This window comes from Aspergillus costaricaensis, assembly GCF_003184835.1.
Source record: "Aspergillus costaricaensis CBS 115574 unplaced genomic scaffold BO79scaffold_19, whole genome shotgun sequence".
NCBI lineage: Eukaryota > Fungi > Ascomycota > Eurotiomycetes > Eurotiales > Aspergillaceae > Aspergillus > Aspergillus costaricensis.
This window is the reverse complement of record NW_020291819.1, coordinates 74,881-99,997: the sequence shown is the minus strand read 5'-3', so window position 1 is coordinate 99,997 and position 25,117 is coordinate 74,881. Positions and strand designations below refer to the sequence as shown.

Below are 25,117 nucleotides of genomic sequence, written 5' to 3'. Positions count from 1 at the left end.
AGTGGTATGGAAATTATGCTCGGGTACTGATGATGGGGAAGGGTTGGGGATGGTTATTCGGGGCACATATTGGGGCAGAAATTGGAGCAGAATCGGGGCAGAAAAGGAGGACAGTGTACGAGGTGAGTCAGCATGCCAGATGGCCCCAGTTATTTGGTTGATTCGGATGCTTATTGGCTACTGGTTCTCAATGAGATCATGACTTTCCCAACCTATAATCTAACTGGGACCTATATTTCTGCCCCAATCGCCGCCTTTTGAAGGTATCATTTTGACCCCAACGAGAACCCTCCTGAAAACCACGTCTTAGAGAGGGGTACACACTAGATTATTATTAAGCTTTATATGATGGTGTTCAGTACTCATTCTTGATTTATAATAACGTTATCTCGCATCGCGACCATTATGACGATACCAGTTGGGGCAGAAATACGGCGACAGCATAACTATATATACTGGCCGCCTGCAAGTAGTAACTAGACATCACAATCGAACTAAACAAACAAATAATACTGAAAAATCGTGCTATCACATCAATAGTACCGTTACTCAGGACTACACTCAACTCTTGCTACACCCTAGAAACATATCTCAACATGTCCCAAACAGTTCTTCGTCTCTCCGCCCGCGATTCCTGGGACAAGCTGGCCCAACACCAAGAAGCCATCCCCTCCGCCGGCAAGCATGAAGTTCTCATCAAAGTCCGCAGTGTTGCCCTGAACTTCCGTGACATTGCCATCTCCACCGGCAAATATCCCTTTCCTGTCAAGGATCAGGTCGTGCCGGGCTCTGATGCTGCCGGTGACATCGTCGAGGTCGGTGAGGGCGTCTCCGGACTGCAGCAAGGAGACAAGGTTATCGTCAATTTTGACCTCGCTACCACGTACGGCCCCTTGAAGAGCTGGCATTGGGGCTTGGGTGGTCCTGTTGACGGTGTCATGCGGGAATACTTCTCTGTGCCTGCACACGCTGTGGTTAAGATCCCCGAGTCTTCCAAGTTGAGCTATGCCCAGTGGGCGGGTGTCGTGTGCACCGGAGTTACGGCGTGGAATGCTTTGTACGGAAATCTACCTCTGCGCCCGGGCCAATCGGTGCTTTTCTTGGGTATGTTGTCATGCATAATTCCTCTTGTTGGGGATTGCAGTATCTGATCTGTTTAGGAACCGGTGGAGTGTCTATCACAGGTCTTGTCCTGGCCAAGGCGGCCGGCGCGACTACTATCATCACCTCATCCTCCGACGAGAAACTCCAGCATGTCAAGGAGAAGTATGGCGTTGACCATACTATCAACTACAAGAAAACGCCCGACTGGGCTGCTGAGGTGCAGAAGGTTACGAACGGCCAGGGTGCAGATTACATTTTTGAGAACGGAGGAGCGGGAACCATCAAGCAGTCCCTCGACGCCGTCGCGTACGGTGGCAATATTGCAGTGATTGGTTTCCTGGCTCAGGCTGCCCAGGAGGAAATGCCGGACGTTGCTGCATTGGCTCTTGGCAAGGGCGCCGTGGTTCGTGGTATTATGACGGGATCCAAGCAGCTGCTGGAAGAAGCGGCGCGTTTCATTGGAAACCGGGATCTTCCCGTGCCGGTTGAGAAGACGTTCAAGTTCAGTCGTGACCAGGTGGTCGAGGCCTATAACTACCTGGCCAGTGGGCAGCATGTTGGCAAGGTTTGCATTGAATTTTGAGCTGAGCACAGGGTTATGGTGGACGGTAAATAAATGAGATGTTATGTGTACAATAAAAAATCATTGCTATAGTTGGTCTACATGAACAGAATCTCAAAAATGGGGTTGACTGGTCAGTTATGGAAGCCCAATCACCTAATCTGTATCAGTCTATCGTCTATCTTCGCGCACCATATTGCGGTAAGGGTTGTTCGGGTCCTGCTCCTCCTCCTCTGCAGACGGGATGGTCTTGCGCACGCGACAGGGATTTCCCACGGCCACAGAGAAAGGAGGAATATCCTTGGTGACGACGGAACCCGCGCCGATAGTTGAGCCCTCGCCAATGGTCACCCCAGGCAAGATGACAACGTTGCCGCCGATCCAGCAGTCATCGCCGATACGAATGGGATGGCCAAATTCGACAAACTTGCGGCGCGAAAGTACACTAACGTCATGTCCGGCCGTGAAGAGGTTGACGTTGGGGCCAAACTGCACGCGGTCGCCGATGATGATCAAGCTGGTGTCGAGGGCAGTGAAGCTTGTTTACTGTTAGCGACAAAAGCTTGCCGCATGTACGGGTGAACTCACTTGAAGTTGATGAAGCAATCACGGCCAATGACAATGTTACAGCCATAGTCTGGATTGAATGGGGGTTCCACAAAGGTTCCCGAGCCGACTCTCCCTACCACCTGTTGCAGCAGCTCAAATCGCACGTCTGCGATCTTCTCGTAGGACACGGACTTCGCATCCAGGTTGTTGTAGTCCTGAGTGACTCCGCGGGCCCGATGACGAGCTTCCATCAACCGGGGAACGATGGGATTATACCTGAGAGACTGTTAGGTTGTGCATGCATTGCACATGGAATGAGGTCTCCTACAGCATGCCGGAGATCATGCGCTCGTATTCCTCGCAAATGGGAACATGATTCAGACCCCGGGCAATCTCAATAATCTCCGGTCGCTTCTCTGTTGCAGCAACAGACATTGTAGGGGTGTACTAGAGGAAGAGAAGTAGAAGGAGGCTGATGGGTATATGGCGATGATTGTGTGGAAGAAAGTTCATGTTAATGGACGCTTGGGGCTCCGGGAACCGCGGGGAAACCTAAAAGATGTGCGGGGCATCCTGATTAGACTGCACCCACCCTTATTCGTTGCTGGAGTAACCGCATGTCTCACTGCTAGAAGAAGATGAACCCTAGCCAAATGGAGGAACATCTCTGAACAGGTCTGATTGAGAAAAGGTGAATGTATGTAGTACAAACTGGCCTAGCAATGAACAGGCTCATGATTGATTCCACAAGCATGGGGAATTGGAGTTGATCTTTAGCATAGTTCCAGGAGGCGAAATAACTAAAACGAGGCTAAATCTGTCAATCATGTACTCACAGCACAGTGATCATAGTTTCCTATGTAACCACGTCTTGTGCGCGTCTCCGGCCCGTTCTGATAGTGTATGACCTGCCATACACCCGTCTGTCCCGCGTACAACTACATGGCGGGCATTTCACACAATAGGGAATTTATTATTCGTAACAAAGCTGGGTATACCAACGCGCCGTCCACTACATATCAAACAGCGCTACATGTCTATAATCAATAAAATCAAATCATTGTAATGAGTAAAGGTCTCTGAAGGGGTGGATGGAAGTTTGTAGACCGGCATATCCATTTGAAAGGGAGGGTAGAAAGTGATACTAAGCGGTAGAAGAAAATGAAATGAAGAAAGTAGCTGAAGAAAGAAGTGGAAGACTGCCTCATCATATCTTGAAGGGCTGAACATAGTACTAGCCCCTTCCACGGGTGAAAGGATGGCCGTAATCTGCCGTGTGGGCGGATTGCGTCGGGGACCGGCGTGATAACCATGCGTTTCAACTAGAATGTTTCTCCCAGTCAGAAAATTTCTTGTAATGGCCGCCTAGTGTGCAGGCTCAACAAGCTCCAGCTTGAGGATTATCATCACCAGAGATATTCCATTGGTTCCATATCAGTGGCTTGTCTGACGTAAAATTCCACCCCATCGTGCGGCCTGGAGTCCGCTCTGGTGGACCACCCCGCCTTGCTAGAGAAGTTCGCATCGCACTGGTATTCAATCAGATATCAACTTCATCTCTGAGCCCACAGCTATATTATCCTGTTTACCAGGTATGCCTATTGCCTGCCTATTGACCCCTTACAACGTGATCGTCAAAGTTAACGCCAAATGGAGCCATGAAGACCTTATCACTGCGAAGAAATACAGGGCCCTCTTTCATGGAGTCCCACTGCGTTCTGTTGAGTTCTTTTTGTTAGTAGAAATCCTGCTGTCTGAACCCATCAATATCTCTCCTGCCGTCAACCCCATGAGGGAATTGCTACGCTGACGTACACTTGATTCACGGATACTGATTGAACATGATATGTGACTCCGTGGAAGAAAAGATGTATGATGGGACCAGGGTAACCGCTCCAAATCAGGGGTTCCTCACGGATTATGTTAAGCGCTGGTAATATACAGCTAGACTGTAGCTAACCAACCCACATGGAGAAAAGGGATAATACTTTGGCAGCGGGGCAGAGACGTTTACTACAGAAGTTTAACTAAGATTGGAAGTCTCTACCCAGCACGCAGAAGAAGTATGATTTTGCGATAGAGAGCCGGCATTCAGGTGGGAACTGCGAGCATATGGGCATTTTGGGTGTACCAAGTAGGCTTTTATTTGTCACAGGTCACCTGAACTGCCATGAAATATTCTCGGATATGTATATCGGCACAATGACCCCTGCTAAGATGCTCTGCTACACTCCGTGATTCTTCAAAGACCGGAGTGCCTCTAAAATTAGTTCATTCGATATCCTTCTACCCACGTAGCAACTAAAACATACCCATGCGTTAGATACCAACCAAGGTTTAAACCAGCAAAGCCACAATTCAGAGTGCTAGGGTAAATGATCGAGACCTGTGTATTGACTACTAAATTTGTGCCGTAACGTCTAGGGCGATCTTCAAGCATTGCGTACCTGCATTAGTTGACCAGTGGGGCAGATTACTACGTCCTATAGATATCACCACCTCTATATTGCTCTGCAAAGATGGATTTTACGATAAAGTTTTCTATACCCGTTTAGCCTTCTCTCCTGGTCCGCATAAAAACTTACCCCGGGTCCCACCAAGATACGGGGTTGCCACGTAAGATTTCGTACCGAAAAACTGATGAAGACCAATTTTGACGAATAAATCCCCGAATATTCGCCGACAAAGAAGTCCCACTCTTCAATCAAGCATAATCCAGCTCATTCGAGAGCCGACCCATTAGCCAGGAGCGATGTCTGCCTCTGAGGCTCATAAGCTGGTGCCTAGACGTGAACAGAAATTTTGTATGCACGATACATGACGCGGCCAAAGAAGGTAGAATGATCTTCTCACTATCCCGAGATATAAGGAAGCGTGATGAATGATTTCATAATCGACAGGCTTTTACGTACAGGGCGGATAAAGTTTTTAATGGCACGGGGCGACAACAAACCCTGCCTAATTCAGACCCTGAAAAATAGTGTCTGATCTCCGACTGCCGTCATGAGTAACAAAGCAATGCCATGACGGAGTATGTAAAAAAACAATGAAGACGTTCCTTGTGCAAAGGAAGCTGCGCTTTGTGAATGAGAAGGCCTAGTGAATCATGCTCGTGGAAAGGGAGCCGAGAAGACCCTGCAGTAGACCTACTTTACATAAACCTTTTACCTTTTAGGTTTTAAGCTCAATGCCGCGACTAGCCGTAAGACCCTGCCCAATATCGGCCGCTGCAAAAATTGACCGCATCTCAGAACCTGCTCAAGAAGAAGCATCAATACTTCACTATCAATGTCTCGGCCGCAGGTCTGCTGCTCTGTCATATGACTAGGATGCTTCATCTTCCTACATGGCCTTCGCCTGGCCCAAGTGCAGGTACACCTACATTGGTCGGGAATAAGAAACTGCTAACGCTGGGGAAATCTACCCGAGATAAAGGCTTCGATCCACAACGTAGAATCTCTTAAATTCTCTATGGGACGTTTGAACGGGTGTAATGACGGCATCAATGTGAAAATAAGCTACAAGGCATCATCAACTCGTTTTCGGAATGCTCCGAGCATCATTCCAGATGCATCTGCAGATAATGGCGCCCTGGGCCCACCCAGCTTCCAGGTGTGACGAATCTGCCAAGATGCGTTCTAGCCTGTTCCAAATCGGAGCTTTCAACCGATCTGTCTATATTGTAGGCACTATCTATTAGGCTACCATCTTAATTTGTTCTGTGGCCCGTAGGACACGCGTTCTTGGCTCAACCACTACTCGGGGCAGGGAGAGGGAGGCGTTTGAATTCCATAGTCAACGGCATCCACTGGGAGCGTCTCCTGACCAGCTTCTCGCCTTGTTCCGCCACAATGATGATCTCTTTTACACGGCAGACCAAAAGAGAGCTTGTCATGGTTAGATGCTGGTTATATAAGACCAGGGCTCCCTCCGACCACATCTATTGCCCAGAAGACATCACTCGTTCATCCACTCTTCCTCCTACCCGCTTTAACGAGGTTACTTAATTATATATCGGCCTGGACATCGTTTACACCATAATTCCATCTCTCATTTGTCGCAAGCCCATCATGCGTCGTGGTGCGATGATGGCGGGTTTGACCGCCACTGCTGCCCATGCAGCTTCTCTGGCTGATGTCTGTACCACTGCCAACGTCAAGGCTGCCCTGCCCAGCTCTGTGTACGGGCTCACCATGATTCCCTCCTCTGTAACCGCCTCCCCTGTCTACAACGCCTCTACCAGCGGCCAGGTTTTCTTCCCCGATGCCACCTACGATTACTGCGGCGTCACCTTCAACTACACCCACAATGGTCGCGGCGACACCGTGAAATTGCAGTACTGGCTCCCCGCCCCCGAGAGCTTCGAGAACCGCTTCCTGGCCACAGGTGGCATGGCGTACATGATCAGCGGCGGCTCTAGCTATCTTCCCGGTGGTGTCATGTATGGTGCTGTTGCCGGTACCACCGACGGTGGTTTTGGCGGCGAATTGGACACTGCTTTCCTCCTGGCCAATGGCACGATCAACTACGAGGCCCTCTACTCCATGGGATATCACGGTATCGGTGAGCTGACCATCGTCGGCAAGGAGTTCACCAAAAATTTCTATAGCATGGGAGACGAGAAGCTGTACACCTACTACCAGGGTTGCTCCGAGGGTGGTCGTGAAGGCTGGAGTCAGGTTCAGAAGTACCCTGGCGTCTATGACGGTGTCATCCCTGGTGCCCCTGCCATTCGCTACGGCCAGCAGCAGGCCAACCATCTTTACTCTAACGTTGTTGAGAAGACCCTCGGATACTACCCCCCTCCATGTGAACTGGAGAAGATCGTCAATGCCACCATCGACGCTTGCGATTCTCTCGATGGCAAGGTCGACGGTGTTGTTGCCCGTACCGATCTCTGCCAGCTCCAATTCAACATCAACTCCACCATTGGCCTTCCCTACCATTGCGCTGCCAGCTCCAGTAGCGGAATCGGTCTTGGCTTTGGCAAGCGTGGCACTGACCCCGCCATCAACGGCACCGTCTCTGCCGAGGGTGTCGCAGTGGCTGCTGAAATCCTGAAGGGTTTGCATGACTCCAAGGGCCGCCGTGCCTACATCTCCTACCAGCCTACTGCCTCCTTCAGTGACGCCGAGACCTCTTATAACTCCGAGACTGGCGAGTATGAACTGAGCATTGCCTCTACCGGTGGTGAGTGGGTTGCAAAGTTCCTAGAGCTCCGCGATGCCGACAACCTGTCTACCCTTGACAATGTCACCTACGACACCCTCCGTGACTGGATGGAGTTGGGCTGGAAGCGCTACGAGGATGTCATGCAGACTACCTGGCCCGATCTGACTGAGTTTGAGAAGGCGGGTGGTAAGATCATCACTTTCCACGGTGAATCTGATCAGTCTATTCCTACCGGCTCTTCGGTCTACTTTTACAACTCCGTCCGCAATATCATGTACCCGGGCATGTCCTACAACACCAGTGTCGCGGCTATGGGTGACTGGTACCGCCTGTTCCTGGTCCCGGGTGCCTCTCACTGCGCAACCAATGATGTCCAGGCCAACGGCCCCTTCCCCCAGACCAACCTGGCTGTCATGATCAACTGGGTTGAGAAGGGTATCGTTCCTCACACCCTCAACGCCACCCACCTGGCGGGTGAGTGGGAGGGCCAAAACGCCCAGCTTTGCTCTTGGCCCCTTCGTCCTCTCTGGACCAAGAACGGCACCGAGTTCAACTGTGTCTACGACCAGGCCTCTCTTGACACCTGGGACTACACCTTCGACGCCTACAAGGTGCCCCTTTACTAAACAGCCAAATAAGGCTGCGCATCGCATTATTGAAGCATAATATCGATTCATGTATATTAGCTTAGTGTCATTTTATTATGTGTATACCTAGGATCTACAACGCCGGCCTCCATGGGCCATTTGCGATAGCATCACATTCGTTGAGCGTATCACTTGCTACCACTAGCGTGCCTCTATTTGCATCTGTGGATCTTCATGTAAATCAAGTAACACTGATCAGGAGACAAAACATATTTTCGGCCATAAAGAGCCTCGTGAAGCACATAGTTCATCTGAAGACTAATTGATGATAAATTCATTATTGCCTTATTACTAGCTATAGTCCCCTTCCTACCAACCTTGAGCCATGGAGAATCGCACCGTCATCACGAGGGAATGTACATCTATTTGCTTTGAGGTATCATTCTCAGGATGTCATACTACACAGAGAGATTTCTATGGTGATCCATATACATTACTCGGACTCCAGCCCCTTTGTAACGAGCCCCCACCCCCACCCCCACCCCCACCCCCAACGACTAGAATCTTGTATCCTGCAACAGGATTTCTACATCAAAGCCCCTACTCCGGCCGCAGCAGCTAACACCAAGACCAATGCGTTGGAACCGAGCAAAGTATTAGCACCGGAAGTAGACGTTGCCGACGAAGCAGAGTTACTTCGAGTAGCTGTCGAAGTGATGGTTGCCATGTTCGCAGTGTTTGTAGCGGACTTAGAAGAAGGCCACGTCAGTCAGATCTGGGTGTGCTACCAGACACTTGATAATTAACATACACTATTGGAGGCAGCTGTCGCAGTGGCTGCAGCGCCGGTAGCGGAAGAGGCACTAGGAGTGGCACTGTCTCCGCAAGCCTCGGCTGCAGACTTTACGTCGTCGCCGTAGTACTGCCAGATGTTGTATGTCAAAGCACACTTCAGGCAAGCACTGAGCTCGGACTTGTAGGTTGAATTGGAGCAGTAATCATCGCTGTCTTGGGAGATAAGAATGACGCCACCTGTGACATTTCTCGGGTTAGCTGCATGAAGCGGTTGGACTGGGGACGGTCATAGTAAAGGAGCAAAGTCATCATGAGGGTAATCGAGTCATTCCATGAAAGAACACATCAATCGGTGCTGCATCATACATACCGCAATTCGCGTGACACTCATACAAGGGACTGCCGGGTTCGATCGATTCCCTCCTCACTATAGGGAAAGTGCCAGGAAAGCTCCATGAAAAGCCGGGAGTGACAAGAGCTGCAACAGCAGCGAGAACGAAAAGAAGTGACTGCATCTCTAGATCTGCAGCCGTGTCTGTATCGGGTAACGTGATAGAGAGAAGAGATGCTTCGCGTCCAATGAGCTTGTGACGTGGAATAAGTGTGCTCAGTGGGATCAGCACGGTTATATGCTCCCAAGAGTCCGTGTGCTGCACTGACATCTATTCTGTAAGGCAGTAGATCGAGTCATAATTCGCTCGATTATTGCGCCGACGCCGGTAACCTTGAGAAAGTTGTCAGGCCACCGGACCATGTCCCGCCATATGCTTTTGTGACCCATGGTATTCCTTTTCAAAATGTCTATAGACTAGTAGATTTTTCTCGGGTTCATGCGAGTTCCCGGGCTGGCGACTGCCTTGAGTGCAGTGCAGACGGAGTCTGCAGTACAATAAGGAGGAGCTAAGGGTGGCGCTCGCCTGGACTCTAATAGATTAATCCCGCAAGAGTACACTGAATCATGGACCAGTCAGCTGTCTGAACGGTGCAGGGCTTTTAGTAGTATGTCGCGAGGTTACATCATAGGGTCTACAAGCAGGACATTCGAGGGTCCGATTTTCGGACGTTCATCTCCTTCGGCTCGGTATGCCAGTCAAGGTAGGGAATTTCTGGTGGAGCTGGTCAGCCCGTGTAAATTATTCGAGTACGCCCCTGGTCAAAGCTTGTCAATATAATGAGTGTGGACCCCGATGAAATACTTATCTGATCCGAAGGCAATGACCTTGAATTGAGCTAAACCACATGCTTTCCGTCATCCCGGTCCCAGGATACCCATTCGGGGAAGGAATTTTTGGAACGCCAAGGATCCGTCGTTAGCTGGCATGGGTGCTCGGAGGTATTATACAAAGGGAGGAACTCGGTCCACTATTCCATGTGTCATGGCGAACAGGCCGACGTCTTGGCAGGAAAGAAAACGGCGTCTAGACAGATTCTGCTTTCAGGATGCAGACAGGCATATTTGCGCGATTCGGGACCCTCCAGTGCTCGGGGCCCACCGGGTACCCTTTCCAGGGAGCGGGACCTACGGTCCACTGTGCCCTTTTTACCTAATATCCATCGTTGACTCTTGGGGTCTGCTGGAATACGTACGACGTAGTTAAACTGTTTTGTCAGGAGAAAATAGCGAGAAGTAACGGGCTCCTAGAGGTTTGCTCTTCCAACCTGGAGCAAGCTGACGGAAAGTCCAATTGGGCCGCGGTGGAGCCCTTATCGATCTGATATGATCCGATGCCGGGAGCTGCCCTTTCCGACTGTCAATTCACTGGTGATTCAGATGCATCGTGACCGCAAAGGAGGGGAATTTGCGATTAGTGCCATTCCTTCCTTTCCAGATCCAGGCTAGTTCTTACTGATTGATAACCTAACTTACCGTTAGTGGATTGCCACCATTGGAAGCCCGACCCTGTCGGACCAGCTCGCCTAACGGCGGAACTTGGAACCGAATGCATGGTGACACGCTGCAGAAGAGAGTGGATGCCCATCACATGCCATTGGCGTTCCCGGACTTTTTCCATTGGAGATGGCTACCTCCATGACCCGGATCAGTAATGGATTGGTGCAATTGCATGGTGATCGAACCGGCGAAATAGCGAGCTTTCGGGCGTGATGTCTGTTATATAAGGGATGCAACGAACGGATCATCCTTCGAATTTCTCTTTTCAACCACGCCGATCCATCTTCAAACTCATGAGAAAGCCATCAGTGCCTGGAAAACCCCTTTATTGGAACCTGCCTGTCTTCTCGGGAACAAAATGCCTTCCAAGAATATGTTCACTAGCTTGCTAGCAGCGGCTAGCCTGATGGCTTCCGGCGTGTATGCTGCTGAAGCCACCGATATGGGTGCTGCGGCATTCTTGTGGCCACCAGACAGAGCTTGGGGAGCCACCTGGGACACCACAGCCCCTTGCGGTTCATCGGCGGGAGTTACAAACCGAACCGAGTTTCCTCTCAGTAAGTTGTGAACTGTCTGGGTATGTTCGCTTTACACATTGACTGATGTCGTTCTTCTTCCTCAGCAAATGGTGCAGTTTCTATAGTCCTTCAGGATGAATCATACTCCGTTAACCTCGCTATCTCCTTTGACAATGGTAAGTTTCCCGGGTTCGCCTAGTTTAAAACATCCTTAACATACAGTAGACCCCACCAAGAATGCCGATTTCACCACTGTTGTGGCTGGCAGCCGCTTTCCTGACGTCGAGCCTGGTCACGAATGTTATTCAGTGCCCAACCCACCATCCAACATCACTTCCGGCTCCAACGCTACTCTTCAGTTGAAATACATCTCCGACTTCGACAATGACGGTAACGAGACCTACTATGCATGTGCTGATATTACCTACGTACCGTATAGCTCATTCACCACCGACATCCCATGCTTCAATGTCTCAGAGGCCGACACGAGCAGCTCGTCTTCGTCGTCGTCGTCGTCGTCGTCCTCGTCAACCACATCGGCTAGCAGCTCCAGCAGCAGCAGCTCGGGAGACTCGAGCGGACTGTCTGGAGGCGACATTGCAGGAATCGTGGTAGGAACAGTGGCTGGCGCTGCGCTGATAGGTGCAGCCGCATTTTTCCTCGGTCGGTACTGGCAGAAGAGGGTGCAGCGCGAACATGAAGTCGCTATGAACATGATGAACCCGGCTCAGAAGACGTGGTCGGCTTCGACGGCTGGTCGCCAACAGCAGCAGGCATAGAGCGCCAGCATTCTTATGATGAACGATAGGTGTTGTGTGTATAATAAGGAAGACTCCTTGACCGTTGCGATAATGACCGCCTAGAGGGGCTACGGACCATCTCATAGAGTACGAGAGACAATGAATGATACTTATACAATTAATTTTGCATATGAAGAGCAATTGATCTTTATATCGGCCTATTGAACAAGGTAGTGCGAGGGACGTGGAGCATTCGCCTGGAGCATCTGTCTTGAAACTGCATTGGTGAGTTGAGTGAGGCAGCAACCCACAACACGTCGCCGGCAGTAGCCAAACCCTTTCGCAGCAACGCTTGTCTACAACTTTAGATCTGTCTAGTTACGACAGGTCGGGTAGCTGCAGCATGATCTACATGATCAGCGTAGACAATGATGTCAGTTGGTATTCATTAACTAAGTTACTATCACTCAACTGCAATTAAAAGCTTTAGTTCAGTACTCGGCGTTAAAACCAAGGGGCAGAATATGTATAGAATCGTTCTTCCCAAGTACTAGTAAGAAGGCGTGGCAGGAAATAGATGTCAGGACATGACCATATCTACCAGTGATACCTTCACTATTGCCCGATAATGCAGCCATATATCTGATTGTTGGTTGCCTTGGACCTTATCAGCGTCTTATTTGCGTTGGTTGGAATTCACCAATGCACGGGACTCATGGGTCTGACAGTGCGCTACTAAGTAGAGATGCTGGTACCCGCCAAACACTCAATAAGAAAATCTTTCAATCTCATGAAATACAGGGTCTCAACCCAGCTAGCTGAAAGGAAACAAAGAAAGTTGGCGGATGGTGAGATCGCCAGCTGTCCAGTTCAGTAAGCCTAGCTGGAATGGGAAAGGTTTGGGGACATGTCAGCACTAACCACTTTCTTGCCTATCGCAAGGCTGGGTGACAAGCTTCTCGGATGACAATCACCAGGGGTCCAGGTCTAGGTAACTGTGCCATATATAAATTACATTCAAAGCCAGTTTCTCCCTCCTTCATAGTCCATCGTTCACTTCTCGCCTCCTGCCAGAGTATCCCATTCCGTTCCCTAATGGCAACCCTTGTCTTCATCCCCGGCGCATGGATCACCCGCCAGCTGTACCAGCCCTTCCTCGATGCCTGTTCTGATGCTGGGTACCCCGTTCACTATGCGGCTTATCCATCCATTGATCCGGCCGATCCCACTGTTGCAGACTGCAAGACAGACACGGATGTGATCAGGGATACACTGCACAAATTGGTCGAAGAGGAGGGTAAAGATATCTTCCTGATGATGCACTCGTATGCTGGAATGCCTGGTGCAGCTGCCGCCCTCGGTTTGGCCAAGTCGCAGCGAGTGCAACAAGGCAAGCGTGGCGGCGTGATTGGAATGGTGTTCATCGCGGCCTTCCTGGTGCCGGAGGGAGTCAGCTGTGCAGGATTACAGGGAGGGAATCTTCCCCCGTGGATTCTATTGGACAAGGTGAGCTCTTCCAAAGAACATCTTCTCACGGAAGATACACAACGACTGACGTTAATACAGCCCACTGCCAACCTTAACGTACCCGCTGACGCTATCGCCAACTTTGCGGGAGATGTTGATCCGGCCCTTCTCAAGGACCTCAATGCGAAGGTCAAACCGCATGCAACTCTGGCATTTACCTCGCCCCAGCCGGCTCCTGCATGGGCGGAGGAAGCATTCCAAGGAAGCTTGGCTTTCATTGTCACCACGGGCGATCCTGCCGTTCCGAAAGAAGCACAGTATGGCATGATGGCTGCGACTCAGCAACAGTGGATCGTCAGGGAAATTGACAGCAGTCACTGTGCTCCATTTATTGATCGGATTGGGGAGACGGTTCGATTGATGGACGAGTGTGTGAAGGAATTTCAACGTTGAAGTGCATGCTAGGATCTTATTCTGTAACTCTCTAGCGATGATCGGTGTAGAAGCGTACAAAATCACAACAATAAAAAAAAAAAAAACGAAAAACCAAAAACAACCTGGAATGAAACCGACCAATACGCCGACTGATGTTGCCCAAACTCTAGAGTCAATATAGAAGTATAATCAAATCTACGCCTTCAACAATCCCCTTACAGTTTCCTCCACCTGCTGCAGCATCTGTGCCTTATCCTGACTCGCGTCTACCGTAAGCACATCGCCCTCCGACAGCGTTGGCTGCTCTAGAATATCCAGCTGGGAATCCACCATTGTTGAGCGCATATAATGATCTTCCTTAGCCAGCCGTGCAACCATACGCTCCTTCAATGTCTCCCGGTCGTCAACAGACAGGAGCAGAAAGGTGACTGTAACAGGAAAGTCCAACAGCTGAGACAGCCGTCGCAGCTCATCACGGTAGACAGTACGCAGTGCGGAGCAGGTAACAGCAACAGCCGGTGCAGTGGTCTGCTGTAGTCGATCCATCACTGCCCCTCGGATATGCGCCAACCAGTCCCACCGGTCGCGATCCTCCAGCGGAATCCCATTAGCCATCTTCTCCCGCGCGGCCGGCGAATGCAGGTTGTCGCCTTCGATCACCGGGATCTCGAATCGCTGTGCCAGTGCTTGCGCAGCGGTGCTTTTGCCGCATCCGCATGGTCCGGTGAGGAAGATGACTTCGCGTGCTGGTGCTGCGGTGGTGGTTGCGCCCGTAGACGTGGACCAGCAGTGAGTGCGGAAGTATTGGACGAACCGGCTGACCAACTCGGGGGTGAGTCCGCCAGCCTCGCGTAGAGCAGGCGCAGCAGCTACGGCCTGCTTGGTATCGTACAGCAGCACACGACTAGGCTTGTCATGGTCGTACTTGCTGGTGAAGAATTCGAGCAGCTTGATGGGCGGGTTGACATTGGGATCCTGGTTAGACTCGCGCAACCGCTGTAGCCATTCACGTCGAGGGAGCTCCTCAAACTCTAGCCCAGCTTGTCGGAGTAGAGGAAGCAAGTCTCTTGTCCAGTGGCTCAACAGTGGGTTGGTCAGATTGACCACTTCGCCTGCCCTGGATGCCATGGTCAGGTCAATCACACTGGTCGCCACGACATCCACAGGCGTCCAGGAGAGGAGATCATCGAGCTGCGGCAGGGCGTGGATGGTTTCAGCTGTCTGAAACATCATAGGAATGGCCTCAGTAGCGTTCCAGATCCCATGGACGCTGTCGGCGATAATCTGGCCCACACGCAACACCCGAGCGGTGATTCCTGCTTCATGAGCGGCGCGGTTCACAATGTGCTCTGTCACCAGCTTGGATTGCGCGTATCCCATGCCCTGGGCGCAGGCTAGACTATCTGGCAGCGCCTCCGGGACCCAATTGCCTGGCGTCCGGGCGACGGTACTTACCGACGAGCAGAAGGCAAACCGTGCTGGTTGAGGTCCATGAACGTCCAAGCAGAGGTCGAGAAGATGGCGGGTACCAGCGATGCAGCTGGACTCGAAGCTCTCCAGTGCCCAGTTGAAGTTGACTGACCAGGCGCAATGCATCACTGCTGTAATGGACTGCAACAATCTGTTATACACGCTTTCGTCCAAGCCTAAGCGTGCTGGACTGGCGAGGTCAGCGGGAAGAGAGATAATCTTGTGCTCAGTAGCTGGTGACAGAACAGACGACAGGCCACGAGCACGCAGTGATTGACGAACACGACGGAAGGCTGCTTCGCGGGACTCTGCCCGGACCAGGCAGTAAATGGTCTTGACATGATCCATCTGGGCCAACTGGGCAACGATATGGGCACCCAGAGATCCAGTAGCACCTGTCACGACGACATGCTCACCAGACTCTTCGCGAGGCACTGCAATATGACGCTTGAATTGGTTGCCATACTTTTCAATGAGATCCGCCATCCGCTCTTCGACTGGTCGCTGCTCTTTCGGCGCCTGTCCCAGCCGCAGGCGTGTTAACTCGTCCGCCATGGCCTGCACCGAAGGGTGCTCGAAAACAAAGTTCTGGGAGAGTTTATGACCTCCTATGTCTAGAGTCCGGAGTAGTGTCGTACGCAGACGGATTGACTGCAGACTATCCACGCCTAGACTGAAGATGTCGGTTGTCGCACCCAAGGTAGAAGGATCAATACCTGGTGCGACCTCTAGTAGCTGCTCACGGAGGAATGCTTCCAGCTCGCCCCCGTGAAGCACTTGGTCACCGTTGGCATCCTCGGCGTCGTAGATCTGGTCAATTTGTTCCTGATAATCGCGATAAAAGGCGGCGCGAATGACAGTGCCCTTGTCCGTTTTGCGATAGGGCGCATCCGCGGGCAGCACATGGATCATATCGCGGGAGAGGTAGGCATAAGCGGGCAATTCCGCATTGCAGCGCTCGATGGCTGGGAATACTGCCTCAATTAGCTGGTCATCTGTCTGGCACTTGCTACTTGTTGCTGGAATAAGAAACAATCCGAGACGCGGCTTGTTGGCCCCAAAGGCGATCGCTTCGGCAACGTTGGGGTCGTTACGCGCCACGCCCTCAATGATGAGTGGATTTGCCTTCTCGCCGTTCTCCAGAACCAGGGTGTCATCCAAGCGGGCATAGTAGCGCCACGCGTTGGGCTTAGTCGCGTGCTTCTCGAAGAGATCCTTGGTTGCATATGAGTTGTCGGGCCGGTTGCTGGCGACCTTGGAGGGCCAGCCTTCCAAGATGCACAGTTCGTAAATGCCAGACATCTGTTCCTCCCAGCGGAGGTAGGGCAGCAGAGATGGGCCCGGGCGAACATAGTCCCAGTCCAGATCATCCCTCTCGCGGAAAGAAGTCATCAGTTGACCGGTCTCGGTGGTCCCGTAGTGGGAAACCAGACGCACTCCGTTTTGCACCAGCTTATCTCCAATGGGCTTCGGACACGACGAGCCCCCAAACATGACCAGCTCCAAATGGGCCATCATGTGAAGGCCCTCGTCGGATTCGGACAATAGCTTCAGTGCATAAGGTACTGCATACAGGATCTCGATTTCTTGGTGGTCCTTGAGAGTTGCCAGTAGATGTGGGGCTGTCAGCGGCAGATTCGCATTGTAGAGGTAGATCAATTTCTGCGAGTGTATGGCTCGGAAGAGACAGCTGATACCGTGCGCGTGAAATAGCGGCAGGGTAATGAATCCCCGGAGGCCGAAGTTGTTGGCGTAGTTCTTCAAGGCTCCGGAGTGCGTCTGATAGATGGGCTTCGGATGACCAGTGGAGCCACTTGAGTGGATGATCCAGCAGATATGTTTTGCCTCTATGCTGCCATCCAACTGCGCTGGCGACAAGGATACGGTGTCTGCGCCGGGGAAATTGTAGTTCTCACTCGTCAATACCGGCTGCTGTACGATGGCCGTCCGCGAAGCCACCCTCTCCCCAACCGCCTGGAAGCTGGGATATGTGATGAGGAAGGCAGTCTTGGTGCTTTCGATCAGACTGACATAGGCATCTTCGGCAATGCGCGTCGATAGCAAGAGGACTGTGTGACCGAGACGGGAAATAGCCAGCAATGTGATCATGTACTCAAAGTCGGAGGGACCCAGCAATCCTACAACCTGTACAGGATCGTCTGAAGACCGTCGCTGTGGGATGACCTTTGCATAGTGGGCCGACGCGGCTTCGACGAAGGTGTTCAACTGGTGGCAGAAGTAGTCAGTATCCCTTGTGACTCCAAAAGTAGATGCGAATGCATGTTCACCTGCTTGGGAGTGTAGTATGTGTACTCGGTACCCGACGATGGGTAAGCGACAATAGGCTCGTTTCCATGAAGCCCTTTGGCTCGAGCCTGTATGAGGTGGTTGATTGTGTGAATGGTTTCCTCCGCAGGTTCCGCTTCAATCTCATCTACCGACGTTGCGGGTGACGAAGCACTCAGTCTATTTGGGGAGGAGAGCGACGAAGGAATGGGAGAGACTGCCACGGATGCCATCTTGAACACACAGTGGCGTAGGAGAGGGAGGAAGAGTGAGATGATGGATGTTGAGAATCCCAAGTGGCATGGGGGATTTCTTGAAGTTTATGAAATGCCATTCACAGGCAAGTCTTATCGCAACCTGCTCGTGTGTCTGGACTCCGCATCTACGGATTAGTCTACGGGTATTGACTCGATTTCTCATTGGAAGATGGACTGGAGATGATGCAGATGCCCTCCATGCCGCATTTCCGCCTGCATCCCCGCCCTTTTCCGCCATGGTTTTCTCCACCGGCGGAAAAGCCTCGTGCGGGGAAGGAAAGAATTAGAGGCACCGGAAGCCCTGCTCTTCTTATCATTTGCGCTATAGATACGCTTTCTTCATCGATTATGCGATGCATCGGATTATGTTTGGCGGAAATGCCCATTTTAATGGAAGGGTACCTACAGACTCCATGTGACAGTTACATCACCGGCTGTGACTCGAGTCATTCCTACTAGCAATAACCAACGCCAAGGTAGAAGGCTCAGTAATAACGGTCACACCAGTAGACACCCATGTAATGAGAAAATTTGTTCTCTAATTACTGCCAGTAAACGTCGAAGATTCTAGCTCCGGATCATAATGTACAAACGAAACTAGCCGCGACAACACCGCAAACTCCAGCTTCAACTTGACGGTATAGAAGAAGGTCTTCAACGAGGTCTGCAAGATAAACAAGTCCAGATATTCTAGTGTTAACAGCGAGATATCCATCAAGATAATCGCCGTGTTGATAGCCAGTAGCTGCTCCATGATATTGGTCCTCCGCTTGCTCCGATGCGGGTAGAGATAGAGCAGCCGAAACGTCTGCACGATGAAGATCGTCGAGATGATCACCTCCTGTACGAAGAACCCCGTGAGCTGCACCTTGGCCCAAATGTTATAGACATATGCGAATCGCGCCCCGCCGTAGACGGCACCATAGGACAGGGTGATCTGCGGAATCTGCAGGATGATGGCGTCGATGATGATCATGTAGAGGACGAAGCGGAGGATCTTTTGATTCGACAAGATGAGATGAAGTCGCGAATATAGCACCACAGACTGTCCTGTCACCATAACAGCCCAGCCGAATGTTGATAGAGTTACTGGAATCCATAGCGGCGCCAGCTGGAAGTACTTCAGCAGCAGTCCGATCGCTTGCGGGATGATGCCGAGCCCGGTTGAAACAAGTAGACTCCAGAAGTACAGTCCCCCATAGACGTGAAAAGTGAGAAAAACCAGGATAATGAGTTCGATGGAGCTGTACAGCGCACATGCTAGTAAGCTGGCTAACACCGCCTGAACAGCCAGGCTGTTGCCCGTATAACCCCCGGCGATGCCCTCAACAGGGGCCGAGTAATTGGCCATCTTCCCTGGGGAGCAACACCATTATCCAGGCACATGCTGAAAAGCGATTCCCCCTGAAGGATATATGCCATGTGCTGATCGACATAGGAACGAAGTCGGGGGGTGGAGGATGTTCCGGCGCTCGGCTACCTTGACCTCGTCTGACTTACGATCCATGGATCGTCTGAAGTTGAACCCCGGATCATTCGCCTGAGCGGCCAACCAGTCCAATTCAACGCAGGACTAAAACCTGGGGTTGGCACCGTTAGCCAGTCACTTTAGATGGGCACGCTTAGGCCAACCACTTCCAGAGATCTGGCCGTCTGTTTAAGGTGCTGACGCGTGAGTGGCCGGATTGCATCTGGCTTTTCAAACTTGCCAAAACCACTCAATTCTATTGTTCTAAAATACATTGCGATCGGCTATAGAGTAAACTTAACCTTGTTACTAGGACCCGCAGCCAGCGCAGTCTGGCGTACCGCCTCCTCACCGACCTCCTCAAAAATGTCGTATCCCCAATGGCCCGGAAAATTGAAGCGTTTGTGGCGTTCCAGCGAGTTCAACTGTGCAAAGGCCCCCTCCGGCAACGCCCGGACTCGCAAGTTAGCTGCAATGCGAGCCGGGGTGACACTCTTGGATAGCACGACGGTGCCACGCTGCACGCCCCAGCTGGCCAGCAGTGGTCCGCGGTCCAAGCCAAGATCGCCCGCCACGCGGTGCACCAACGGGTCGTCAACTGTGCGTGGCTCCCCAGTCTGGTTGTTGCCCAGCGGAGAGTAGGCTTCGATGAGAATACCTTTGCTCTGGCAGTATTGCAGCAGGTCCGGCTGTTGCAAGTACGGATGGGCTTCGATCTGGTTGACGGCGGGCACGACGGAGACTTGGCCAAGCAGCTCCTCCAAACGACGGATATTGAAATTGGACACGCCAATGGCGCGTACCTTGCCCGTCGCTAGCAATTTCTCCATGGCGCGGTAGGTGGTGATGTAGTCAATGGCGGCCAAGTCGAACACTCCATCGTCGTTGAGGGGAAACCATTTGTCGCCACCCTTGAAGGCGCTGTATAAGGGGTTAATGCTTAGTCTCCACCGGACGATCCTGGACGATCAAGTAGACAGTCACTTACCAGGGCCAGTGCATGAGATAGAGATCCAAGTAATCGAGGCCTAGATCTTGCAGGGTCTTGTCGAGGGCTGGCTCCACGTCCTCCGGGGCGTGCTTGGTGTTCCACAGCTTGCCAGTAACGAAGATCTCTTCACGGGACACCCCGGACTTGCGAATGCCATTGCCGACTTCGGTCTCGTTGCGATAGATGGCGGCGCAATCAATGTGGCGGTAACCCTCCTTGAGGGCCACTTCGACGGCGTTTTCCACCTCAAGGGGCTTGGCTTGCCAGGTACCAAATCCCACGGCAGGGATTTTGGCGCCGGAGTTGAGGGTAAAGTGCGAGGGTAGGGACATATTAGGCACCACTTCTATTTCTCTATGTCTTTAACAGAGAGACAGAAATTGACCTAGGATGGTGCTGGTGATTCATATAGTCAAGCAGCACAACACAAGTGGGTCGGAAATCCGACAGCCAAACGGCGGATAAATCAAGACTTCGGAGAAGATGATCACTAGGGCCAACAAGATGACAATTTGACTCCATTCCCATGATCCACTCTTCATTTACTACCCCGCCAAACTCTCTCCTAGGCGAAAGAATAGCCGCAACGCAATGCCGTTCAGCAAGAAGCCCGCCTTCGATGACTTGCCGCTGGACAAGTCGGGTCCGCCCGGCAATGCATGGGGATTATTTGGACCCGACGACCAGTGTGGTATGTTGAATCTTCTCACCCCCGATCGAACGCGTGCCGCCGCCAGCGAAATCCGCGATGGAATTCGCATTTCCACCGACTGGCCACTGGATCGTATCACCACGCCCGCATTCAATCGGGTCCCATTTGCCCAGACCATCTCAAATATCGCCCCCACATCTGTCAACGATGACATCCTGCATTTCAACACCCAGTCCAGCTCGCAGTGGGACGGCCTACGGCATTTTGGCTACCAGGAACAGCGACTATACTTTAACGGCCGTACCCTTGACGACATCCTAACCACCAAAGTTAACGGTATTCATGGTGCGTATTACAGCGGGAAGATCGTCATCCTAGATGAGTTTGTTCTAATTGTTCTTGCAGCTTGGGTGGAAACTGGAGGCATCATCGGACGGGGAGTCTTGTTAGATTATGTCGCTTGGGCGGAGGCAAACCATGTCCCTGTGAAGCCTTTCACAAGCCAGTCAATCACAGTCGCCGTCCTGGAGGAAGTGGCCCAGGCCCAGGGCACAGAGTTGAAGCCGGGTGATATCTTGTTCATCCGGGCAGGCTGGGGACGGGGTTATGCCCAACTATCTCAAGATGAAATCCCTGCGATGGCCATCATCTCCACGCCCCCAGCGATCGGGATCGAGTCGTCAGAGGCCACACTCCGGTGGCTCAGGGAGAAGGAATTCGCTGCTGTCGCTAGTGACACCCCGAGCTTCGAGGCCTGGCCGTGCCAGGACTTCAAGTACTGGCTACATGAGTGGCTGCTGGCCGGTTGGGGACTTCCGATCGGGGAAATGTTCGATTTAGAGCAGCTGAGCGAGGAGTGTCGAAAGAGGCAGCGCTGGTCATTTTTCTTCACCAGCGTTCCATTAAAGGTGAGTTATACTGCCGACTGTGATCCGTTGTTTCCCAATTTATTGATAATCCGCCTCCTCGACTAGGTTCCCGGAGGAGTGGCTAGCCCGCCCAATGGAGTTGCCATTTTGTAGTGCTGAAAGATGTATATGTGGCCAGCTGGCCTGGCGTAATACACTGCAACCTAGACTACTCGTCACCCAGGTTTTCATGGTAGCCCTGCACGATGTCACACAGGGACGGGAGGTTGGAAGTAGATGGGCATGAAGAATTGTTGGGGAAGACAGCCCTGGAAGCTGACGAATCAAGCAACGGTACGTTGAATGGCCTCCAGTAGACAGAATATCCCACTAGGAGATATTCAAATTCAAATTTGTAAAGATGATTATACCTGCATGTTGTTCTACATGGGAATCTGCAAAACCTTACCCACAACTAGAGGTTTGAAAACGGTACCATGCTATACGACGCTAGATCAACCCAAGCTCTATTATGGAGTGAGTGATTTGGGTCATGATACTTAAAACTTAACTTTGTCAATAATGTCCTCACACATGACATAAGTGGAGGGTATGGGATAGGCTACTGACATAGAAACGTACCCTCCACCTGACTTTGTCGGGAAAGGGTTTTATGTCCCCAAGGTGATCTCGCAGCTTCGGGAAGCGGATATATATCGGAAATGTCGGAAAGACATGGAGATCGAGCAGTGTCAATATCATGGAGAGTTTTGGATTCCATGTGGCCGTCGAGTCGGGTGGCGAGTCGAGTTAGGTTAGCGACCGCTAGGGTGAAAACGGATGCGCGAAAATGAACAGCCCGAGTTTACAATGATACAACAGTACAATGTCCGACTGGGCCATTGATAAAAAGCTCTGGTACTTGGATGCATATAAAGTGCTGTGCTGGATGGAGAGATGATGAGATGGAGATGCAAAAGCTGATACATTCTGGACATCATCTGTCTAAGCACCGGCACAGTGTTTAAGCATGATCGAAGCATATGAAACAGATCTGGGGAAGTTGACAGGCAACCCACACAATTCCGGGGTGGATCCAGCGCTGGTCTGATGCTGATGCCAATACGAGAAACCCGGAACAAGTCCGGTCTGGCCAGTGCCAGTCCCCAACCCCAGACTGGGGGATATCCGCTCCTTTCCCGCTCGTGGGGACCCCGCACTGACAGATGGGAGATAGTGTCATGGCATCTGGGGTACAGCAACCCGACATGCAGCCGGGGAGCATTATAAAACCAATGATGTTCTGATGTTCGAAGGACGTTGAATCCTCTTTCCTTCTCGTCTTCTTCTTGTAGAAATCTGCCCATCTTTACCCCCAAATCAAACTTCGTTCTTAGCCACCCCTTGTGGCCTTGGCCCTTGATACTGTTCCGATATCGGCTGTTGTAGCCCCGGCAGTACATACCAACATCATCTGACAGCATGGCGGAGATTGACAACAAAGCATCATCTCGCCATGTCGAGTCCACTGGGAAGCCATTGGACTTGGTGGATGAATCGTTCGAGGGGTTGACTCCGGAGGAAGAACGGGCCCTGGAAAAGCGCCGTAAGACTACACAGTGGTTCCATACTACTGGGGCAATCGTGTGATGCTGACTGCCGGCAGTGGTGCGCAAGATCGATCTGCATCTGATTTCTTCGCTGTTCCTACTATTTATTTTCAATATCCTGGACCGGTCCAACATCGCCAATGCCCGTCTGGGAGGGCTACAGGAAGACCTGGGCCTTTCTGACACACAATATCAAACTGCGGTAGCCATCATGGTATGCAAAGTGCCCTATCCTGAGACCTGAAACAGTGCTGATCGATGTTGGTGCACAGTTTGTCGGCTACCTGGTAGGCCAGGTGCCGAGTAACATTCTGTTGACCCGTTTGAAACCCTCCCGCTACATCCCAGCAGCCATATTCATCTGGGGAGGAATTTCGATCTGCATGGCTGCGGTACATGGTTACGCTGGCATTATATGCGTGCGCATATTCCTCGGGTTCGCCGAGTCACCTTTCTTTCCCGGGGCTTTGTAAGTACCTACTATCAAATCCGAATGATCTTGTCTGTGAACGAACTCTAACGAGCGATACCGTCAGGTTGCTGATAAGTTCCTGGTACAAACCGTCCGAAATTGCGGTGCGAGTAGCCGTGGTGTATTGTGGTAACACCATCGCCAACGGGTTTGGCAGCATGTTTGCCGCGGGCGTCATGAGTGGATTAAACGGCAAAGGCGGGCTGGAAGGCTGGAGGTGGGTGATATCCTGGCATACTCTGGGATTGTATAGCTAACCAGTGCGCGAACAGATGGCTATTTATCATTGAAGGAGCTGGCACAATGGTGGCCGGCCTTCTCGCTGTCGCGCTTCTCCCAGACTTTCCTCGTTCCGGGCAGCGGAAGTGGCTATCGGAACAGGAGCAGCGCTTTTCCGAATGGCGTCTTGCCCGCGCCGCAAATGATGAGGTCGATGAGAATGGTTCCATCCGCGAGGGCTTGCGGGATGCATTATTAGATCCCAAGGCGTGGATGTTGATCCTGATCCAGGTTTGCCAGCTCACATCTCAAAGCTGGACCTACTTCTTCCCTGTGAGTACCAATTATCATGTTTTCCGCTACTTTGGTTCTGACTCATGTGCTATTAGACCATCGTCAAAACACTGGGATTTAGCAACATCATCACGCTGCTGATCACGGCCCCGGTGTACGTCTTTGGCTTCATCACCGCTCTTGGTAATTCCTTCATTGCGAACCGAACGAGCCAGCGCGCAGTTCTTATCGCGTGGCCTCTAATCATAGACATCGTGGGAAACGTCATGGTCATATCGTCTCGAGCCACTGCAGTCAGGTACATCGGCATGTTCTTAATGTGCGCTGGTTCATATTCCGCTTTCAACGTCGTTCAAGCCTGGATTGCCAGTACGATCCCGCGGACACGCACCAAGCGGGCCATTGTGTACGCGTTGGTAAACCTCTTCGGTAACTCGTCCAATATATACGGCTCGTACTTCTTTCCCACATCCGACTCGCCACAGTACCGGCCTGGTGGTATCACCCTTTCAGCGTTTGCTGCTGCCGGAATCGTCTTGACTGGGTTGTTGGCATTGTATCTCCATACGCTCAATGTGAAGGCACAAAAGGCAGAGGAGGAGGACGGGCAGATTCGTTATAAGTATATCTGGTAATTGGGCGCTGAGCAGGTGCTGAGTGCCGGGGTGGAATAAATGGAAACTTACCAACTTGCGAGACTTCCCAAGATTACTGACTGGGCAAGCCGGTC

General features: G+C 51.7%; 10 protein-coding genes across 10 annotated transcripts; 6 read left to right on the top strand and 4 right to left on the bottom strand.

Annotated features, from left to right (window-relative positions):
• Window positions 1-596: 596 nt before the first annotated feature.
• Window positions 597-1,687, top strand: BO79DRAFT_267152 (zinc-dependent alcohol dehydrogenase family protein; the record flags this gene model as incomplete). The annotated part of the gene is made up of 2 exons (XM_025687028.1): window positions 597-1,104; window positions 1,161-1,687. The coding sequence occupies 2 exons, from the start codon at window positions 597-599 to the stop codon at window positions 1,685-1,687; spliced, it is 1,035 nt and encodes a 344-aa protein (XP_025538596.1).
• A 4,598-nt stretch (window positions 1,688-6,285) lies between these two features.
• On the top strand, window positions 6,286-8,013 carry BO79DRAFT_288097 (tannase; the record flags this gene model as incomplete). Its single annotated transcript, XM_025688652.1, has 1 exon — window positions 6,286-8,013. The coding sequence occupies one exon, from the start codon at window positions 6,286-6,288 to the stop codon at window positions 8,011-8,013; it is 1,728 nt and encodes a 575-aa protein (XP_025538595.1).
• A 173-nt stretch (window positions 8,014-8,186) lies between these two features.
• On the bottom strand, window positions 8,187-9,495 carry BO79DRAFT_245928 (uncharacterized protein; the record flags this gene model as incomplete). Its single annotated transcript, XM_025685510.1, has 5 exons — window positions 9,140-9,495; window positions 8,786-9,045; window positions 8,467-8,531; window positions 8,352-8,396; window positions 8,187-8,292 (listed from the first exon to the last, which is right to left on the bottom strand). The coding sequence occupies exons 1-5, from the start codon at window positions 9,429-9,431 to the stop codon at window positions 8,187-8,189; spliced, it is 768 nt and encodes a 255-aa protein (XP_025538594.1). The 5' UTR covers window positions 9,432-9,495.
• Window positions 9,496-11,018: 1,523 nt separating this feature from the next.
• Window positions 11,019-11,957, top strand: BO79DRAFT_255920 (copper acquisition factor BIM1-like domain-containing protein; the record flags this gene model as incomplete). The annotated part of the gene is made up of 3 exons (XM_025686160.1): window positions 11,019-11,217; window positions 11,283-11,354; window positions 11,404-11,957. 3 exons carry the CDS (start codon window positions 11,019-11,021, stop codon window positions 11,955-11,957), a joined length of 825 nt encoding a protein of 274 aa, XP_025538593.1.
• A 1,012-nt stretch (window positions 11,958-12,969) lies between these two features.
• On the top strand, window positions 12,970-13,959 carry BO79DRAFT_288095 (alpha/beta hydrolase). The gene is made up of 2 exons (XM_025688651.1): window positions 12,970-13,424; window positions 13,485-13,959. Exons 1-2 carry the CDS (start codon window positions 13,014-13,016, stop codon window positions 13,836-13,838), a joined length of 765 nt encoding a protein of 254 aa, XP_025538592.1. The 5' UTR covers window positions 12,970-13,013; the 3' UTR covers window positions 13,839-13,959.
• A 56-nt stretch (window positions 13,960-14,015) lies between these two features.
• BO79DRAFT_255918 (NRPS-like enzyme) lies at window positions 14,016-17,809 on the bottom strand (the record flags this gene model as incomplete). The annotated part of the gene is made up of 2 exons (XM_025686159.1): window positions 14,016-17,516; window positions 17,579-17,809. 2 exons carry the CDS (start codon window positions 17,807-17,809, stop codon window positions 14,016-14,018), a joined length of 3,732 nt encoding a protein of 1,243 aa, XP_025538591.1.
• A 562-nt stretch (window positions 17,810-18,371) lies between these two features.
• On the bottom strand, window positions 18,372-19,184 carry BO79DRAFT_255917 (uncharacterized protein; the record flags this gene model as incomplete). Its single annotated transcript, XM_025686158.1, has 1 exon — window positions 18,372-19,184. One exon carries the CDS (start codon window positions 19,182-19,184, stop codon window positions 18,372-18,374), a length of 813 nt encoding a protein of 270 aa, XP_025538590.1.
• Window positions 19,185-19,585: 401 nt separating this feature from the next.
• Window positions 19,586-20,692, bottom strand: BO79DRAFT_267140 (Aldo/keto reductase; the record flags this gene model as incomplete). Its single annotated transcript, XM_025687027.1, has 2 exons — window positions 20,290-20,692; window positions 19,586-20,222 (listed from the first exon to the last, which is right to left on the bottom strand). The coding sequence occupies exons 1-2, from the start codon at window positions 20,622-20,624 to the stop codon at window positions 19,586-19,588; spliced, it is 972 nt and encodes a 323-aa protein (XP_025538589.1). The 5' UTR covers window positions 20,625-20,692.
• A 191-nt stretch (window positions 20,693-20,883) lies between these two features.
• On the top strand, window positions 20,884-21,918 carry BO79DRAFT_267139 (uncharacterized protein; the record flags this gene model as incomplete). The annotated part of the gene is made up of 2 exons (XM_025687026.1): window positions 20,884-21,289; window positions 21,350-21,918. The coding sequence occupies 2 exons, from the start codon at window positions 20,884-20,886 to the stop codon at window positions 21,916-21,918; spliced, it is 975 nt and encodes a 324-aa protein (XP_025538588.1).
• Window positions 21,919-23,274: 1,356 nt separating this feature from the next.
• On the top strand, window positions 23,275-25,022 carry BO79DRAFT_255914 (pantothenate transporter; the record flags this gene model as incomplete). Its single annotated transcript, XM_025686157.1, has 6 exons — window positions 23,275-23,398; window positions 23,459-23,616; window positions 23,675-23,871; window positions 23,939-24,091; window positions 24,147-24,426; window positions 24,483-25,022. 6 exons carry the CDS (start codon window positions 23,275-23,277, stop codon window positions 25,020-25,022), a joined length of 1,452 nt encoding a protein of 483 aa, XP_025538587.1.
• Between the last annotated feature and the right edge of the window lie 95 nt (window positions 25,023-25,117).